The 20444-nt window shown below is 42.5% G+C and overlaps 1 protein-coding gene across 1 annotated transcript; it reads left to right on the top strand.

The window, feature by feature from the left end:
• Positions 1-1554: 1554 nt before the first annotated feature.
• On the top strand, positions 1555-15080 carry cand1 (cullin-associated and neddylation-dissociated 1). Its single transcript, XM_076111552.1, has 25 exons — positions 1555-1863; positions 3890-3965; positions 4077-4144; positions 4226-4380; positions 4674-4797; positions 5156-5243; positions 5346-5514; positions 5649-5754; positions 5836-5981; positions 6132-6283; positions 6825-6965; positions 7355-7496; positions 7864-8072; positions 8156-8414; positions 8816-8969; positions 9053-9290; positions 9436-9624; positions 9719-9862; positions 10023-10158; positions 11407-11583; positions 11966-12061; positions 12413-12582; positions 12696-12860; positions 13307-13414; positions 14016-15080. Exons 1-25 carry the CDS (start codon positions 1796-1798, stop codon positions 14238-14240), a joined length of 3705 nt encoding a protein of 1234 aa, XP_075967667.1. The 5' UTR covers positions 1555-1795; the 3' UTR covers positions 14241-15080.
• Positions 15081-20444: the final 5364 nt, after the last annotated feature.

The raw sequence follows: 20444 nt of genomic DNA, 5'->3' as shown, positions 1-20444 counted from the left end.
TAAACTGTGATGTAAACAGAAATGTAGTATCTGTGTAGTGAGAACTGAAGTAATAAATATACCAGTAGTGGCTGGTCAATAGAGGGCGCTAGGGCGCCGCCCCACCTTGAGCCACAACAAATAAACTAAAATAAATAATAATAATAATAAACTATACAAATTGTCAATATTTGTGTTTTTGAAATATGGAATCACCCAGTAATATGTGTAAAATATGATATCTGCGGTAAATATATGGTTTTCCTGCACGTCCTCTCCGCGTGCACATCTCAGCAGCTCTGGGGCGCTGGAGAAACTGCCCAAAAGAGGCGGGGCTATGAAGCAGTTTAGCCAATTGCTGATTAAAGATATAATTGTGTGACATACAATTTAGCCAATCAGCGTCCTCAAATAGATTGAGCTTGGGGCAGAATCGATTCTTAAAGTTCTTAAATTCACAGCGTTTGCTGTTTCAAGTTGTGAAAGCAGACACATAGCGCTAATTTACAAAACACAATCTGTGATCCGTCTTCACTGTTTACATGTTGAACAAAATCTCATCAGTCCGATCGGCTGCAGCGTCCAATCACATGACTGATGAACAATGAGTGTCGGCCATGTCGGCCGTTAAAACACTTCCTGGAAGTCTGTTCTCGTAGGTCTTCGCTCATGGCTCCTCAAAGATCCCTCCTCCATCCTCGCTCCTCAGAGCAGAAATAAGAGCTTTGGGACGGCCGTCAATATGGCGGCGCAGATCAACTTCCGGTTCGAGCGAGGATCGAGGAGCAAGGAAATGACAATTAATTGTCATTATTTGTCATTTCCTCAATTCCGGGTGAACTGGTTTCACCCGGAAGCGATCCTCGCTTGAACCGGAAGTTGAAACCGGAAGCCTGTAGAGACTCGTCCGGACGGGAACGCGCAGTTTGGGGCAGAATCCATGCTTCCCCGATTCTGAATCTATTTGAGGACGCTGATTGGCTGAATTTGTCACACATTTATATCTTTAACCAGCAATTGGCTAAACTGCTTCATAGACCCGCCTCTTTTGGGCAGTTTCTCCAGCGCCCCAGAGCTGCTGAGACATGCACACCCGGAGAGGATGTGCAGGAAAACCATATATTTACTGCAGATATCATATTTTACACATATTACTGGGTGATTCCATATTTCAAAAACACAAATATTGACAATTTGTATAGTTTATTATTATTATTATTTATTTTATTTGTTGTGGCTCAAGGTCTCTATTGACCAGCCGCCACTGCATCCCAGAATGATTGAATGCAATAAAAAAGGTATCAAACACGTATTACTACTTTGCAGTTAAATATTTAACATTTATTCCAACATGAAAAAAGCAGTAAATAACACTTTGATAAACACGTCAGGACATCTTATTTTTGTCACCCTCACAGGCAATTCAGTATAATATAATATACGTATTTATTTATTTACTTACTTATTTACTAATTCATTAATTAATTAATTAATTTTATTATTTTTAAAAAGAGCTGCTCAAACTGTGACCTCCGACCCCACAGCGTCCATCCTGCTAACCCCGCCCCTCTGCAGAGAGAGAACGGGAGCTCCATTCAAACAAACCAAACTCCGTGCCCCGGGATGCGACAGTCGCTGTAGAAAGAAGAGCAGCAACAGAAGAAGAAGAAGGAGAAGAAACCGCAAAGACACTCTTCTTCACCTGAAGAATAAGGACCACCGGGACCCGTGAGACAGACAGACAGACACGCAGACAGACAGACACACACACACACACACACACTGAGAGCTAGCTGGAAGCTAATAGCTAACAGCAATGGCGAGCGCCTCGTACCACATCTCCAACCTGCTGGAGAAAATGACTTCCAGCGACAAGGACTTCAGGTAAAAAAAAATAAAAAGCCCGGGAAAACAAACCAACCGTTCGGCTCGCGCGCTATGAGCTCGATCTGTGTTTTTCTTCTTCTCTTCCATCATGCTAAAGACAGCGCTAGCGGTGGCTCTAGCATGCTAACTGCTAGCCAACATGCTAACCGCAAGCCTGCATGCTAACTGCTAGCCTGCCACCTGTCTGCTCATCGTCACGTCGCTAGTTAGCTAGCGTTTGATTTGATTGACAGCGGATCAAACTCACAGCGTTAGCTAGCTGGTTAGCACACCATGCTAATCTGACAGCTTTGAGCTGCAGGTAAATAGTTAGCACCAGTTAGCAGTTAGCTTTGCCCTGTTAGCCGGCTAGCTAACTAACTTTTTTTCAAATGATTTTCATTATGTTTCATTGGCTTCATTCCATTTATTGTTACTGTATTGTGTGCTATTATTATTTTAAAATTATTATTACTGCTTTGATTATTTATCGCCATTGTTTTTCGTTAGCCTAGCTCACTAACTTCTGTCATGCTGCAAGCTAGCGTGATATCAGCTCATCGTTTTCGTTTCTGTTTTAAATGTAATGTTAGCATCGCAGCTAACTGGTGCAAATTAAGTCTGAGAAGCACTTGGAATGTGTTTGTGATTTGTGTGTGTGTGTGTGTGTGTGTGTGTGTGTTAGCAATGCTAACTCGGGTGATAACAACATGTAAACAGACTGCAGGTCTGCAGTGATGGAGGAAGAGTTCAGGTTCAGATGGTTGAACTATTAACTACTTCATATTATTATTATGGGTAAATCTGCTGATTATTGTCTCCATTAACAGATTATTAAAAAAATAGTTAAATAGGGAGAATTTGTGTCACAATGACAGAGTTTAACATTACTACTAATCCATTACCATTAATAACAGTATTACATCTGGAACTGTCAAATGTTTTTACTGAAAAATGACTTCAATCATCAAAACAGAAGACAGTTAATTTTCTGTCAATCGACTTAATGGATAAACTAATTGTTGCAGCTGTATAAACTTTGTAGGACTTTAATTTATAACAAAAACATAATTTAATGAACTCTTAATATGTTTTGAGTAAGTTACTAAAGCTGTCAGATAAATGTAGCAGAGCAGAAGTGTAAAGTAGCATGAAAACACACAAGTATCTCAAATTTGTAGTACAGTACGTATTTACATTCCACCGCTGCTGAGATTTGATTTATTGTGTAATCAATATTGTTTGAGGTGAATAAACAGCTTCGAGTGTTTAGTGTGTTTCACTGTAAAGCAATAAATTACCTTACGTTATTTATAATAGTGTCGTTTATAACGTTTTAAGCAAACATTCACTATGTCTGTCTTATACATATTGAAGATAAGATCAAATAAAACTTTATTGATATTTAGAGGAGAAACTCTCAAAGACTGAAGAAAATTGAAATATATAGTGAAGTAAAACAAATAGTAAGAGGTGTTTATACAAGTAGAATACGAATGGAAGTAAAAATAGAAACTACAAGAGAAGTGAAAGAACACTACACGACAATTATAGTGAAAATAATGTTTCTCTCCAGCTTTAGTAATAACAATATTGTAATAATAGATCTATAAAAGCAGAAACTGATGAATTGAATATAAACAAGTTTTTAATGTATATTTCTCATGTCAGATATTGATCGGGTGTTTTGGTCGGAGCATCAATGGTTCTTATATTTTGTCCTCCGTCGTTGATATAACTGTTTTTATTAGACATTATTTTAAGGTTATTGTTCCCGAAATCATCTCTTTGTACGTTGATTTTTAAAATAAAATATCTGAAGTCACGACTCCAGCAGCCACAACATTTAAAATTATGTTAAAGCAAGTCCTTAATGTTGCGGATAAGATGACCAGAAACGCATCCGATTGGTAACTGACCCCTCGCTAAGCCCCGCCCTGGAACACAGCCTGTCCAATCACAGCGTGTGTTGTCGACTCTTCTGTCTGCTCCTCTCAATTCATTCAGATGAATGTGGTTATTAATTTCTCGTGTTTCTCTGCAGGTTTATGGCCACTAACGACCTGATGACGGAGCTGCAGAAAGACTCAATTAAACTGGACGACGACAGCGAGAGGAAGGTCAGTTTACAACCGAGAGAAACTAGTTTATAGTTATAAATATATAGTTTAAAACTCTGTTTTACTTTGAAACAAACCCAGGTATTGATCCATCGCTGTATTGGTTGACAGGTGGTGAGGATGATTCTCAAACTGTTGGAAGACAAGAATGGAGAAGTTCAGAATCTGGCTGTCAAATGGTAAAAACACATTATTTTAAACATATTATTTAGAGTTCACTGAGTTGTTTCTTTAACGTTGGGTGCGTTTGTTTTCCTCAGCCTGGGGCCCCTGGTGAGCAAGGTGAAGGAGTACCAGGTGGAGACGATCGTGGACACTTTATGCACCAACATGCTGTCGGACAAAGAACAGCTCAGAGACATTTCATCCATCGGACTCAAAACTGTGATCGGAGAGTTACCGCCCGCTTCTAGTGGTACAAATACACAAATACTACTGTATACTACCACTACCACCTGTATCGAGTTGTGTATACTATGTTGTACTGGCGTTGTACTGATGGGTATTCCATTGGTAAACGTAATAACACAGTACATCAGATATTACTCGTTCTCCTACTACAGTGTCTCTGTTTCTGGTACTTTAAAGTACTACTACTACTGAAGCTGTCACTGCTTTAGTTTGTAATCAGCTGCCATTCAAAAGCCAGTAGACAAACCCCAGGATATACTAATACTTGTACCCTCCGTGTGTACTCCGTGTGTACAGGCTCGGCTCTGGCTGCCAGTGTTTGTAAGAAGATAACGGGTCGTCTGACGTCGGCCATCGCCAAACAAGAAGACGTGTCCGTCCAGCTGGAGGCGCTCGACATCATGGCCGACATGCTCTGCAGGTACACTGTCAGTCTGTCAGTCTGTCTAGTGTTTGGTTGGTTTATTGTTGGACTCAGTGAGGATTCAATATGACGATTTATCATCCTTATATAGACTATTTATATATCAATTAAATTAGATTTGTATTCTTGTCCCCAGACATATGGCAGTTAATGGCAGTGGTTGCGTTAGATTTTCTGTTATTTTGACAGGCAGGGTTGGATAAATTCCATCATAATCTGTTAAATCTGCTTTGGTGTTCAGAGGGGTAAAGTAGACGACAGTTAACCGTCTACCTGTCTGTCTGTCTACCTGTCTGTCTGTCTACCTGTCTGTCTGTCTACCTGTCTGTTTGTCTACCTGTCTGTCTCTCTGCAGACAAGGAGGTCTGCTGGTGAACTTCCATCCCTCCATCCTCAGCTGTCTGCTCCCTCAGCTCACCTCCCCCAGACTGGCTGTCAGAAAGGTGCATTACTCTTTATATATATTTATATATTTATTTATTTATTCATTATGTCATTATTTCCTGTGACAGCGGCTGTATTGATACCGTGTGGATGTTTTTCAGAGGACCATCATGGCTCTGGGCCACCTGGTTATGTCCTGTGGGAACCTGGTCTTCATCGATCTCATCGAGCACCTCCTGGCGGAGCTGGGGAGGAACGACAACATGTCGACCACCAGAACCTACATCCAGTGCACGGCCGCCATCAGCCGACAGGCCGGACACCGGATCGGTGAGTCGGCACATTTACTCAAGAACTGTAGTACAGTACACGTCTGAGGTACTTGAGTATTTCTGTATCTCAGTCGGTAAATATTGTACTTTATTCTTAACTATTCATCTGTCCTCTAACTTCCTGTCCTTTAGGAGAGTATCTGGAGAAGATTATTCCTCTGGTAGTGAAGTTCTGCAACGTTGACGATGATGAGCTCAGAGAGTACTGCATCCAGGCCTTTGAGTCCTTTGTTAGGAGGTACTACTCGGAGTAATACTGCCAAAGTACTTCTGTAGCTGTTTGTGTTTTTATTTTATTTGAATGTGTTGTTTATTACAGGTGTCCTAAAGAAGTTTACCCCCACGTTCCCACGGTCATCTCCATCTGCCTGCGCTACCTGACCTACGACCCCAACTACAACTTTGACGATGAGGACGAGGACGACAACGCCATGGACGCTGAGCAGAACGATGAAGACTACCAAGGTACTCCATCATAAACTTAAGACAAGTTGAACTGAATGTCTGCAAGTACAATCGCTGTGGTTCAAAGGAGCTGATTGATAAAACAAACCATCATCTCGATGTAGTCCACCCTGCTGTGTGGGTAGTAACAGCCGGTCTTTCTGTGTCCAGGCAGTGACGATGAGTACAGCGATGACGACGACATGAGCTGGAAGGTTCGGCGGGCGGCCGCCAAGTGTTTGGACGCCGTCGTTTCAACTCGTCACGAGATGCTGCCAGAGTTTTATCGCTCCGTCTCTCCTGCACTCGTCTGTCGCTTCAAGGTACCGTCAAGTTCTGCTTACTCCTTCATCACCTCCTCACTGTGATGTTTTATTTTCACCTCCTCATCACTGAGATCTGATCAACTAGTTTTGACAGCAGCGGTTAAAAAAAGATTCAGACTTGTACTAAGTTTAGCTGGAGAATGTAACGAGTCTGCACCAGCTTATTGATTACCTGGGATCGGGTTCTACCTGTCAATGAAAGTAACCTATCACTTTCATTGACACTAATCTCGACCTGTTGTTTTTAAACGTATCAATCGTTAATTGAGATTAATGCTTCTGTCAATTGTCAAAAATGTGTCACTGGTCGGGCCTCTTCTTACCCGACCAGTGGATCGGGTCGATCCCTACGTGACCCTCTGATCCCTGCGTGACCCTCTGATCGGTGTCGATCCCTGCGTGACCCTCTGATCCCTGCGTGACCCTCTGATCGGGTCGATGCCTACGTGACTCGTGGATCGGGCAAATCCCTACCTGTTGATCTAATGTATGTAAGCCATACTTGTCTATCTGACTGGACCCGTCTGTCTGACTGTAGGAGAGGGAGGAGAACGTGAAGGCGGATGTTTTCCATGCCTACCTGTCGCTGCTCAAACAGACCAGACCGGCTCAGAGCTGGTTGGCTGATCCGGACGCCATGGAGCAGGGAGACACACCGCTAACTATGCTGCAGAGCCAGGTAACATCACAAATGATGCATTTATGGATGAGGATGTATTAATTATGCATTCATTCACTAATTGCATCTTCTCAAGTGTGAATATTTGCAGGAATTCTCTCACATGATGTAATATTTTAGGGAAACAAGATGATGTCAACTTCTTTGCAGACCAAACAACTTATCAAGAACATTATTGGCAGATGATTTTGTAATGAAAATAGACATTAGATCCCTAATTTGTGCAGAGAATTGTGTGAGTTAAACGATACCACTAGCTATAATTATCAGATTTGCATTCTGTTATCACTGACAGGAAACACTCTGCATCCTGCTCCGTCAACCACAGAAGAAGAGCTGCTGTGGTGGTCTTTCTGTCTCTCACTCTGTGAACGTCTCTCCGTCTGCAGGTTCCAATGATCGTGAAAGCTCTTCACAAGCAGCTGAAGGAGAAAAGTGTCAAAACCCGCCAGTGTTGTTTTAACATGTTGACTGAGCTGGTGAACGTCCTCCCGGGAGCCCTGACTACCCACATCCCAGTACTAATACCAGGTAGTACTACGTCATTGCTGCAACTACTACGACTAATACTCTCGTTGTTGGGTCTTTAGAAACGCCTCACGAGTATTTAGTTTGATTTTGAACAGAAATGTCTTTTTGGTTTGGTTTTTCACTTTCTAAATTAATTTCTGCCGCCCACAAGAGTCAATAAATGGTGCATAGGTTATGAAAGAGGCGTGGCTAAAGGGTAGGGGGAGGGGCTGTTCTTCTATATCGGAATGTGGCTTCCTGTTTTATGGCTAAAATAGTTTTGAACATGCAAAGGTTTGATACCTTTTTGATCCTTTTTAAGTGTTGGTTGGGAGTCAGAAAGATGTGTAATATATGTACAGTATTATTAGTAGTATCTGTGTTTCAGGTATCATCTTCTCTCTGAACGATAAGTCGAGCAGCTCCAACCTGAAAATTGACGCCTTGTCCTGCCTCCACGTCATCATGGTCACACACCCGGCCCACGCCTTCCACGCCCACGTCCCCGCCCTCGTCCCGCCCGTGGTGGCGTGCGTGGGAGACCCCTTCTACAAGATCACCTCCGAGGCCCTGCTCGTCACCCAGCAGCTCGTCAAGGTGGGAATCAAACCAGTGGGGAGGACGTCTTTGATCTCTCTGTGGCGCGTAACGATTCTACCGTCTCTCTCTTTCTATTCCAGGTGATCCGACCTCTGGACAACCTATCAGAGGCCTCGGACAGCTTCGACCCCTCCCCTTACATCAACGACCTGTTCACCTGCACCATCAAACGGTTGAAGGCCGCCGACATCGACCAGGAAGTCAAAGAGCGAGCCATCTCCTGCATGGGGCAGATCATCTGTAACTTAGGGGACCGTCTGCCGGCTGAACTTCCTGGAACGCTGTTGATCTTCTTGGAGCGCCTCAAGAACGAGATCACCAGGCTGACCACGGTGAAAGGTAAGCCCCGCCTCCAGCTCATTATGAAGATTTAATCTCTTCAGGTCGTGTGTTGGTCGTACATTTATTCTCAGTGAACCAGCTGTGTGTTTGAGTCTCTTTGTACGGTTTTTTTCAACGCCTCAGGGCAATTTGTGCCTTTTTATAAAACTGACTTTCTATTCACTGTTTACTTCAGCTCGTTCTGTGTACACATCTCACATCAAAACAACATTAAATAATTATGAACGAACAGAAACAAGTCTAACATATTTGGTTTTATTGAAAATACACACATTGATTTATCTTTGAGTTTTAGACACGTACGCTATTCATAGGATTAAAAATAGGACTGTCTTTAAATAGACTCTCTAGAGGTTTACCGTCGTAAAGAACGTTTTTATTTCTTCTCCGTGTTGCAGCTCTGACGCTAATCGCTGGTTCTCCGCTGAAGATCGACCTGAGGCCGGTTCTCCCCGACGCCGTTCCAATCCTCGCCTCCTTCCTCCGAAAGAACCAGAGAGCTCTGAAGCTCTGTACACTGGCTGCTCTGGACATCCTGCTGAGAAACTACAGGTAACACACACACACACACACACACGCACAGCCATAGGCTCCGCCCACCCCTCCCTGTCCTAACCCCGTCTGTGACCCTTCAGCTCGGCGGTGACCCCCGTCATGGTGGACGCCGTCCTGGCCGAGCTGCCCCCCCTCATCTCAGAGAGCGACATGCACGTGTCCCAGATGGCGCTGAGCTTCCTGTCCACGCTGGCTGTGACTCACCCGTCCTCGCTGGGCCAGCTGAGCGGAGGGAACATCCTGCAGCAGCTCATCGCGCTGGTTCGATCCCCGCTGCTGCAGGGCGGAGCGCTCGCCGCCATGCTCGACTTCTACCAGGTACAGAGGGAGTTAGTTATTTATTTATTGTTTTTTTACTTTACTTCTATTTTAATGAACAAAAATATATATATATTAAACAATCAGTTCCAGTTTTGCAGCTGCGATTCTGTGAACACTCGTGTTTCCTGTTCTTGGTGTTCAGGCCTTGGTGGCCACAGAGACGTCCGGTCTGGGTTACATGGACCTGCTGAGGATGCTGACCGGTCCGGTTTACTCCCAGAGTGCCGCTCTGCCTCACAAACAGGCCTACTGCTCCATCGCCAAGTGTGTGGCGGCTCTGACCAGAGCCTGTCCCGAGGAGGGGCCGGCGGTGGTGGGACAGTTCATCCAGGTAAACTCACCTGTCCGATCCACCTGGAGCTCTCAATGTAGGAATACATGAACATCTTAGAGCAGGTTTAAATAAAGTTATTTTGTATTTGTAGGACGTGAAGAACAGCCGCTCCACGGACTCCATCAGACTGCTCGCTCTGCTCTCATTGGGCGAGGTGGGACACCATGTGGACCTGAGCAGCCAACCGGAGCTCAAGACGGTCATCCTGGACGCGTTCTCGTCCTCCAGTGAAGAGGTAACGCCCGTCTGTCCCAGCAGGAAGTGCCTCTCAGAGTTTCACAGTAAAAGTCTGTGTGTGATGGGAGAATAACAAGAGTGCTGCAGTATATTTGTGTTTTATTCTGCTCATATTCTAGTTGAATAATCAGTCTCCCCCCTCCCTCTGTGTCTCTCAGGTGAAGTCTGCAGCCTCCTATGCGTTGGGCAGCATCGCGGTGGGGAATCTTCCGGAGTATCTTCCCTTCGTCCTGCAGGAGATCTCCTCCTCTAAGAGGCAGTACCTGCTGCTGCACTCGCTCAAAGAGATCATCAGTAAGAGCAGCTCAAACTGTGTGTGTGTGTGTGTGTGTGTGTGTGTGTGTGTGTGTGTGTGTGTGTGTGTGTGTGTGTGTGTGTGTGTGTGTGTGTGTGTGTGTGTGTGTGTGTGTGTGTGTGTGTGTGTGTGTGTGTGTGTGTGTGTGTGTGTGTGTGTGTGTGTGTGTGTGTGTGTGTGTGTGTGTGTGTGCGCGCGTGTGCGTACGTGTGGACTCTGGTTGTAACCTGTGTGGACTCTGGTTGTAACCTGTGTGTGTCCGTGTGGACTCTGGTTGTAACGTGTGTGTGTCCGTGTGGACTCTGGTTGTAACGTGTGTGTGTCCGTGTGGACTCTGGTTGTAACGTGTGTGTGTGGGTGGACTCTGGTTGTAACCTGTGTGTGTGGGTGGACTCTGGTTGTAACGTGTGTGTGTGGGTGGACTCTGGTTGTAACGTGTGTGTGTGGGTGGACTCTGGTTGTAACGTGTGTGTGTGGGTGGACTCTGGTTGTAACGTGTGTGTGTGGGTGGACTCTGGTTGTAACGTGTGTGGGTGGACTCTGGTTGTAACCTGTGTGTGTGGGTGGACTCTGGTTGTAACGTGTGTGGGTGGACTCTGGTTGTAACCTGTGTGTGTGGGTGGACTCTGGTTGTAACCTGTGTGTGTGGGTGGACTCTGGTTGTAACGTGTGTGGGTGGGTGGACTCTGGTTGTAACGTGTGTGGGTGGGTGGACTCTGGTTGTAACCTGTGTGTGTGGGTGGACTCTGGTTGTAACGTGTGTGGGTGGGTGGACTCTGGTTGTAACCTGTGTGTGTGGGTGGACTCTGGTTGTAACCTGTGTGTGTGGGTGGACTCTGGTTGTAACCTGTGTGTGTGGGTGGACTCTGGTTGTAACCTGTGTGTGTGGGTGGACTCTGGTTGTAACGTGTGTGTGTGGGTGGACTCTGGTTGTAACGTGTGTGTGTGGGTGGACTCTGGTTGTAACGTGTGTGTGTGGGTGGACTCTGGTTGTAACGTGTGTGTGTGTGGGTGGACTCTGGTTGTAACGTGTGTGTGTGGGTGGACTCTGGTTGTAACCTGTGTGTGTGGGTGGACTCTGGTTGTAACGTGTGTGTGTGGGTGGACTCTGGTTGTAACGTGTGTGGGTGGACTCTGGTTGTAACCTGTGTGTGTGGGTGGACTCTGGTTGTAACCTGTGTGTGTGGGTGGACTCTGGTTGTAACGTGTGTGGACTCTGGTTGTAACCTGTGTGTGTCCGTGTGGAGGTTCGGCGTCGGTGTCCGGTCTGAAGCCGTACGTGGAATCGGTTTGGACTCTGCTGCTCAAACACTGCGAGTGTCAGGAGGAAGGAACCAGGAACGTGGTGGCCGAGTGTCTCGGCAAGCTGACGCTGATCGACCCCGAAACCCTGCTGCCCCGCCTCAAAGGATACCTGCTGTCAGGTAATCAATACTCTGATCAATAACCAATAAAATGAACATTTTGATCAATAACCACCAAATCAATACTCTGTAAAGCACTTATTGATTGTTTAAGTCTTATTTTTCTTTGTTGAAACGGTGACAAAAATAAAATAAAAACTCCAACCAATAGGAACGTTGGACATAGTGTTAAGCCCCGCCCATCAGCTCCAGCCAGCCAATCAAACGGCCTGATTCTCCTCAACCTGCATCTCATTGGTTTAAAGATTAAAAAGTGTGAATTAAAGAGTTTTAGATGAAAACTGCTGCTGGACCTGAAGCAGTCGTCTGAGGATTGATGTGATTTATTGATTACTGATGTGCGTGTGTGTGTCTCTGTGTCTGTGTGTGCGTGTGTGTTTAGGTTCGTCGTACGCCAGGAGCTCCGTGGTGACGGCGGTGAAGTTCACCATCTCTGATCAACCACAGCCCATCGACCCGCTGCTGAAGAACTGCATCGGTATGAATGATGTCACACCAATCAATCAATCATCACAATAGTTGCATATTAACTTTGTGATCGACTAATTGATTATTCACCTCATGTTTTACAATGTACCACATTGTACAAATACTCCGTTACAAGTAAAAGTACTGCTTTCAAAAGTTCCAGTATATTAGCATCAAAATATACTTAAAGTATTGATTCTGCAGAATAATGTATATATATATATTATTGTAGTTTTATAATTATGGATGCGTTGATGTGTAGCAGTGTACCGCTCTAGCAGAACTCCGTTCAGTTTATCTTAGACTTAAAGCTCTAACATGACATTTGCTCTTTCGTTTATTTACTTCTGTTATTTCTCAGGTGACTTCCTGAAGACACTGGAGGACCCCGACCTGAACGTGCGTCGCGTCGCTTTGGTGACGTTCAACTCGGCCGCTCACAACAAACCGAGTCTGATCCGAGAGCTGCTGGACTCGGTTCTACCGCAACTCTACAACGAGACCAAAGTCAGGAAGGAGCTGATCAGAGAGGTGAGACCGTACGGAGGGTTAGAGACACTGAGGTAAGGAGGACGGGGAGTCAGTCAGCTGATGGTGATGATGACGGGGGGGGTGTGTGTGTGTGTGTGTGTGTGTGTGTGTAGGTGGAGATGGGTCCCTTTAAACACACGGTGGATGACGGTCTGGACTTGAGGAAGGCTGCGTTTGAGTGCATGTACACTCTGCTGGACAGCTGCCTGGACCGACTGGACATCTTCACCTTCCTGAACCACGTGGAGGACGGACTGAAGGACCACTACGACATCAAGGTCTGACCGCACCCCCACAACCAGAACTACAACAGTACTACTACTACTGCAGTACCAGGTCCTTTGAGAAAATACAGGGTTCTGGTAACCTGATTGGTTCAGGTCCTCTGAAGTCAAAGCTTCATGTGTTAAAGCTGCATTCTCTCTAGTGTCCACCAGGGGGCGACTCCTCTGGTTGTATAGAAGTCTATGAGAAAATGACTCTACGTCTCTCTTGATTTATTACCTCAGTAAACATTGTAAACATGAGTTTATGGTCTCAATCTCTAGTTTCAAGTCTTCTTCAATACAGCATGATGTTCATTTAGTACATTATGGTCCATTTAGAGTCAAACAGACCATAAAGCAGGGGATGCTTTAGGGCGGGGCTACACAGTGATTGCCAGGTCTCTAATAGACTATAAAGCAGAGTATGTTTGATGATGATGATGTCGTCGTCTCTCCAGATGCTGACGTTCCTGATGTTGGCCCGGCTGTCGTCTCTGTGTCCCAGTGCCGTCCTCCAGAGACTGGACAGACTGGTGGAGCCGCTGAGAGCCACCTGCACCACCAAGGTACACCTGCACCAGTAGACCCCCCCCCCCCCCCCCCCCAGTCCTGGTCCAGTCCATGTGTACTGGGACTGTGGGAGGGGGGTTACACTAAATCACTGGAGTGCCTATTTTAGTTTAGTGTATTTATGTCTCTTTTACTTGTTTGATGTCAGTTGAAGATATTTGTGTATTTCCAGCGGTGGAAGAAGTACTCTGATCTTTTAGTAAAGTAAAAGTAGTAATACCACATTGTACAAATACTCTGTTACAAGTAAAAGTATATAAGTATATAATAAGTTCCAGTATATCAGCATCAAAATATACTTAAAGTACTAAAAGTAAAAGTATTGATTCTGCAGAATAATATATATATTTTATTGATGCATTAATGTGTAAATATAGGCAACTTTATATACTGCTGGTAGTTTAATATATAATAATACATCATCGTGTATTAGTTTGTTATATTTAGTTTTAAAGTAACTGAAGTTATCAGATCAAATAAAAGTCACTACGAGCAGTAAATAATCGAATATAAAGAAAAGAGGATAAAACTAGTAATCAGGTACTTGTTGTGTAGTAGAAGTATAAAGTAGTTGACGTCTGGTGTGTTCGTCTGCAGGTGAAGGCGAACTCAGTGAAGCAGGAGTTCGAGAAGCAGGACGAGCTGAAGCGGTCGGCGATGCGAGCCGTGGTGGCGCTGCTGACGATCCCCGAGGCCGAGAAGTCGCCGCTGATGTCGGAGTTCCAGTCTCAGATCTCGTCCAATCAGGAGCTGGCGGCCATCTTTGACTCCATCCAGAGGGACTCCAGCTCCGCCAACATGGAGTCCATGGACACCAGCTAGGAGAGAGACGGACAAAAACACATTCCCCCATGATGCAACACGCCACCAACCAAGCCCCGCCCCCCCCTCCCCCCCTGCTGCTGGAGCACGTACCCTGCAGCATGTTTCCATGACAACAGGACACACACACACACACACACGTAGTGACACACCCTGATGCATTGCACTGAAATCAGAAGAAAGGAAGCAGACTGATGTACGGACAAAATCTAAGAACAAAAAACAAAACAAAAAAAAGTTCCATATGAGGCTTGGAGGCTCCTCCCCCTTCCTGTTTGTTTTTACTTGCGAGGCCGTCTGATTGGCTGATCTCCCTGTTCATCATCATCGTTCTTTTTTTTTTTTCTTTTTTTTTTTGTTATTTCCATAAAGTTCCACAGGTACTGTGCTGTAACCTGATTGGCCGCTGCTGAGTGACTGACAGTTGGCGTGTTATCGAAACCGACCAATGGGGAAACGGCCTTTTATTGCCTGACGGTGGTGACCAATGGGAGAAGAGCTCGCTCTGGTTGTTTGTTTTTTGGATGATGTAGGCAACCAATAGGATGCTTAAGTGGGTGTGTGTGGGGGAGGGGGGAGGAGTCAGATGACGGGTGGGTGGGGTTTTACCGTTTGTGGACCAATCAGCTTTCTTTGTTTCCCCCTGATTCAATAGCCCCGCCTCCAGTCCCTTCACTCCTCTGAAGGGAAGAGAGGACAGATTATTGGTCCAACGGTTTTGATCTGGTGAAACCGGGTCTGGTCCGGTCCGGTCCGGTCTAGTCCGGTCCGGTCTGGACTCTCCACTGTTGTTTATCGCCCAATGAAAAGAATAAAAGGGTTCATTTCTGCCTGCCTTCATACTTCTTTCTGTGTCATTTCTTCTTGTGTCGCTTCAAACAAACACAAATCTGCTTTATTTTTGTGTCTGAACATCTTCAGAGTTGTAACTCATTTAAATATGAACACATATTATATAAATAAACATATAAATAAACGTAAACAAATACATAAATCTGGAAATCGAAGAACAAAGATGCCTTTACTTCAGTTTCACAATAATCCAGTTCTAGTTATTTGTACATTTAAAACAAAAACTGCTCATTTATAATTCAAACAAACATGTGAAATACTAGTGAACAGTTTTTCTGTTCGCTGTAGTTGAAGTACATTTGAAGCAGCAGAGGGAGCCAGAACACAGTACTTCATTAGTAGTACTAGTACACCTGTGATGTGCTAATCTACAGGTAGGAATCAAAATAAACAACTTCCTGTCCAGACGGCTAAGCTCTGCTCTGATTGGCTGTTTCAACGAGGCAGAGAAACCAGACGAGTGACGCTCGTTGGTCTCGGTCTCCTAGCAGCAGCTGAATTGATGAGTCGGTATCATTGACTTGCTGATGATTTGTTTCCTCTTTGAAGTTCAGTAATGTATTCTGTCCTCTGTGTTCAGAGCGCCGCCGTCACCGGACCTCCGAAAAATAAAAATATTCTCTTCACTGACAGGAATGAAGAGAAAAAAACTGTCGAATAAGATTTATCGGCTGAATCTGAAGCTTCGTTTGTCTTTAATCGTCTTTTTTTCTGCTTTATATCAAATTATAATACATTTCCTTTAGTGCCTTTATTCTGAAACGCTTATAACATCTACACAGCAATACTTTGATTATATTTTTTAAGGTCACAGAAAGGCCTTTATTTTGAAAATTAGGACCATATATGTTTTTTAATTAGTCAAATACAGATTTTAATTTATTTCAAGTCCCTTTATCACCAGTGTTATCATTTTATAAATCATTTTTTGTGCGTTCAAACTATCATAAATACTTTTCCATAGTGCCTTTATTCTGAAACACTCACTGTAATGCCTTTATTTTGAAAATTAAGAAGAGCTATTTTTCAGTTGGTCAATTTCTTATAATTATTTTCTGATACTTTACCACCGGTGTTCAGTTTCATTGAGTCGTTATTTTACAAATCATCGCAATTTAGAAATTAAACATTTCCCTTAGGGCCTTTATTCTGACAAACGGAGGCGGATATTCCGCTGTTAATTGCACATGAAGTGATCCTTTATATGTTGAATGTTTGTGATAAAATGAAGGCTGAAGTGTTCCTTTATGTGTTGATGTTGAATGTTTGTGATGAACTGAAGGATGAAGTGTTCCTTTATGTGTTGATGTTGAATGTTTGTGATAAAATGAAGGCTGAAGTGTTCCTTTATGTGTTGATGTTGAATGTTTGTGATAAACTGAAGGATGAAGTGTTCCTTTATGTGTTGATGTTGAATGTTTGTGATAAACTGAAGGATGAAGTGTTCCTTTATGTGTTGATGATGAATGTTTGTGATAAACTGAAGGATGAAGTGTTTCTTTATGTGTAGATGATGAATGTTTGTGATAAACTGAAGGATGAAGTGTTCCTTTATGTGTAGATGATGAATGTTTGTGATAAACTGAAGGATGAAGTGTTCCTTTATGTGTTGATGTTGAATGTTTGTGATAAACTGAAGGATGAAGTGTTCCTTTATGTGTTGATGTTGAATGTTTGTGATGAACTGAATGATGAAGTGTTCCTTTATGTGTTGATGATGAATGTTTGTGATGAACTGAAGGATGAAGTGTTCCTTTATGTGTAGATGATGAATGTTTGTGATGAACTGAAGGATGAAGTGTTCCTTTATGTGTTGATGTTGAATGTTTGTGATAAACTGAAGGATGAAGTGTTTCCTTTATGTGTTGATGTTGAATGTTTGTGATGAACTGAAGGATGAAGTGTTCCTTTATGTGTAGATGATGAATGTTTGTGATGAACTGAAGGATGAAGTGTTCCTTTATGTGTTGATGTTGAATGTTTGTGATAAACTGAAGGATGAAGTGTTCCTTTATGTGTAGATGATGAATGTTTGTGATGAACTGAAGGATGAAGTGTTCCTTTATGTGTTGATGTTGAATGTTTGTGATAAACTGAAGGATGAAGTGTTCCTTTATGTGTTGATGTTGAATGTTTGTGATAAACTGAAGGATGAAGTGTTCCTTTATGTGTTGATGTTGAATGTTTGTGATAAACTGAAGGATGAAGTGTTCCTTTATGTGTTGATGTTGAATGTTTGTGATGAACTGAAGGATGAAGTGTTCCTTTATGTGTTGATGTTGAATGTTTGTGATAAACTGAATGATGAAGTGTTCCTTTATGTGTTGATGTTGAATGTTTGTGATAAACTGAAGGATGAAGTGTTCCTTTATGTGTTGATGTTGAATGTTTGTGATGAACTGAATGATGAAGTGTTCCTTTATGTGTTGATGATGAATGTTTGTGATGAACTGAAGGATGAAGTGTTCCTTTATGTGTAGATGATGAATGTTTGTGATGAACTGAAGGATGAAGTGTTCCTTTATGTGTTGATGTTGAATGTTTGTGATAAACTGAAGGATGAAGTGTTTCCTTTATGTGTTGATGTTGAATGTTTGTGATGAACTGAAGGATGAAGTGTTCCTTTATGTGTAGATGATGAATGTTTGTGATGAACTGAAGGATGAAGTGTTCCTTTATATGTTGAATGTTTGTGATAAAATGAAGGCTGAAGTGTTCCTTTATGTGTTGATGTTGAATGTTTGTGATAAACTGAAGGATGAAGTGTTCCTTTATGTGTTGATGATGAATGTTTGTGATAAACTGAAGGATGAAGTGTTCCTTTATGTGTTGATGATGAATGTTTGTGATAAACTGAAGGATGAAGTGTTCCTTTATGTGTTGATGATGAATGTTTGTGATAAACTGAAGGATGAAGTGTTCCTTTATGTGTTGATGATGAATGTTTGTGATAAACTGAAGGATGAAGTGTTCCTTTATGTGTTGATGTTGAATGTTTGTGATAAACTGAAGGATGAAGTGTTCCTTTATGTGTAGATGATGAATGTTTGTGATGAACTGAAGGATGAAGTGTTCCTTTATGTGTTGATGATGAATGTTTGTGATAAACTGAAGGATGAAGTGTTCCTTTATATGTTGAATGTTTGTGATAAACTGAAGGCTGAAGTGTTCCTTTATGTGTTGATGTTGAATGTTTGTGATAAACTGAAGGATGAAGTGTTCCTTTATGTGTTGATGATGAATGTTTGTGATAAATTGAAGGATGAAGTGTTCCTTTATGTGTTGATGATGAATGTTTGTGATAAACTGAAGGATGAAGTGTTCCTTTATGTGTTGATGTTGAATGTTTGTGATAAACTGAAGGATGAAGTGTTCCTTTATGTGTTGATGTTGAATGTTTGTGATGAACTGAAGGATGAAGTGTTCCTTTATGTGTTGATGATGAATGTTTGTGATAAATTGAAGGATGAAGTGTTCCTTTATGTGTTGATGATGAATGTTTGTGATAAATTGAAGGATGAAGTGTTCCTTTATGTGTTGATGATGAATGTTTGTGATAAATTGAAGGATGAAGTGTTCCTTTATGTGTTGATGATGAATGTTTGTGATAAATTGAAGGATGAAGTGTTCCTTTATGTGTTGATGATGAATGTTTGTGATAAACTGAAGGATGAAGTGTTCCTTTATGTGTTGATGTTGAATGTTTGTGATAAACTGAAGGATGAAGTGTTCCTTTATGTGTTGATGATGAATGTTTGTGATAAATTGAAGGATGAAGTGTTCCTTTATGTGTTGATGATGAATGTTTGTGATAAACTGAAGGATGAAGTGTTCCTTTATGTGTTGATGTTGAATGTTTGTGATAAACTGAAGGATGAAGTGTTCCTTTATGTGTTGATGATGAATGTTTGTGATAAACTGAAGGATGAAGTGTTCCTTTATGTGTTGATGATGAATGTTTGTGATAAATTGAAGGATGAAGTGTTCCTTTATGTGTTGATGATGAATGTTTGTGATAAACTGAAGGATGAAGTGTTCCTTTATGTGTTGATGTTGAATGTTTGTGATAAACTGAAGGATGAAGTGTTCCTTTATTTGTTGATGATGAATGTTTGTGATAAACTGAAGGATGAAGTGTTCCTTTATGTGTTGATGTTGAATGTTTGTGATAAACTGAAGGATGAAGTGTTCCTTTATGTGTTGATGTTGAATGTTTGTGATAAACTGAAGGATGAAGTGTTCCTTTATGTGTTGATGATGAATGTTTGTGATAAACTGAAGGATGAAGTGTTCCTTTATGTGTTGATGATGAATGTTTGTGATGAACTGAAGGATGAAGTGTTCCTTTATGTGTTGATGTTGAATGTTTGTGATAAACTGAATGATGAAGTGTTCATTTACGTGTTGATGTTGAATGTTTGTGATAAACTGAATGATGAAGTGTTCCTTTATGTGTTGATGTTGAATGTTTGTGATAAACTGAATGATGAAGTGTTCCTTTATGTGTAGATGATGAATGTTTGTGATAAACTGAATGATGAAGTGTTCATTTACGTGTTGATGATGAATGTTTGTGATAAACTGAAGTATGAAGTGTTTCTTTATGTGTTGATGATGAATGTTTGTGATGAACTGAAGGATGAAGTGTTCCTTTATGTGTTGATGATGAATCTTTGTGATAAACTGAAGGATGAAGTGTTTCTTTATGTGTTGATGATGAATGTTTGTGATAAACTGAAGGATGAAGTGTCACTTTATGTGTTGATGTTGAATGTTTGTGATAAACTGAAGGATAAAGTGTTACTTTGAGTTCATTCTGCCAATAATACTTTTACTTCAGTCAGGCTTCGATTGGAGGACTTTCACTTGTAGTAATGTGAACTCTTACTTAAGAGGAAGTGTGTCAGAGAAAGGGAAGCTGGTTGGGTGAGGGGGCGACGCTATTCTTGGTGACTACTTCCTGTTTAGGTGTGGCTTCACAGCACTGTATTGAACACTATGTGTGTGTGTGTGTGTGTGTGTGTGTGTGTGTGTGTGTGTGTGTGTGTGTGTGTGTGTCTCGAGGCGTGTTCCCGTCAACATGCACCGACACGCTCAGTTGCTCGCTGACTCTGCAGTAACACACACACACACACACACTCACACACACTCTGTATTTAATGTTTGGGTTTTCTTTGGTGACCTCATGAGTTGCTTTGACCTTCGACCTCCAGTGTGAGCAGATAGGAGAGGAAGCGACTCATTAACACATTTCGAGGGTCACAGGATCATTTTGACAAGTTTGAGACGTTTATATTTGGTCGAACAGGTCAAAGTAATTAGTTTGTTTAAAGAAGTATTCAGACTCTTTAC

Source organism: Anarhichas minor, unplaced genomic scaffold (assembly GCF_050575085.1).
Source record: "Anarhichas minor isolate MPS153535 unplaced genomic scaffold, ASM5057508v1 ptg000045l, whole genome shotgun sequence".
NCBI lineage: Eukaryota > Metazoa > Chordata > Actinopteri > Perciformes > Anarhichadidae > Anarhichas > Anarhichas minor.
This window is presented reverse-complemented; position numbering and strand designations above follow the sequence as displayed.

Excerpts from the sequence above, each read along its gene's own strand:
- cand1 (XM_076111552.1), top strand. The coding sequence starts at position 1,796 with ATGGCGAGCGCCTCGTACCACATCTCCAACCTGCTGGAGAAAATGACT. Across the intron at positions 5,244-5,345 it reads CCAGACTGGCTGTCAGAAAG|AGGACCATCATGGCTCTGGG; the intron begins GTGCATTACTCT and ends GATGTTTTTCAG. Across the intron at positions 9,863-10,022 it reads TCTCGTCCTCCAGTGAAGAG|GTGAAGTCTGCAGCCTCCTA; the intron begins GTAACGCCCGTC and ends TGTGTCTCTCAG.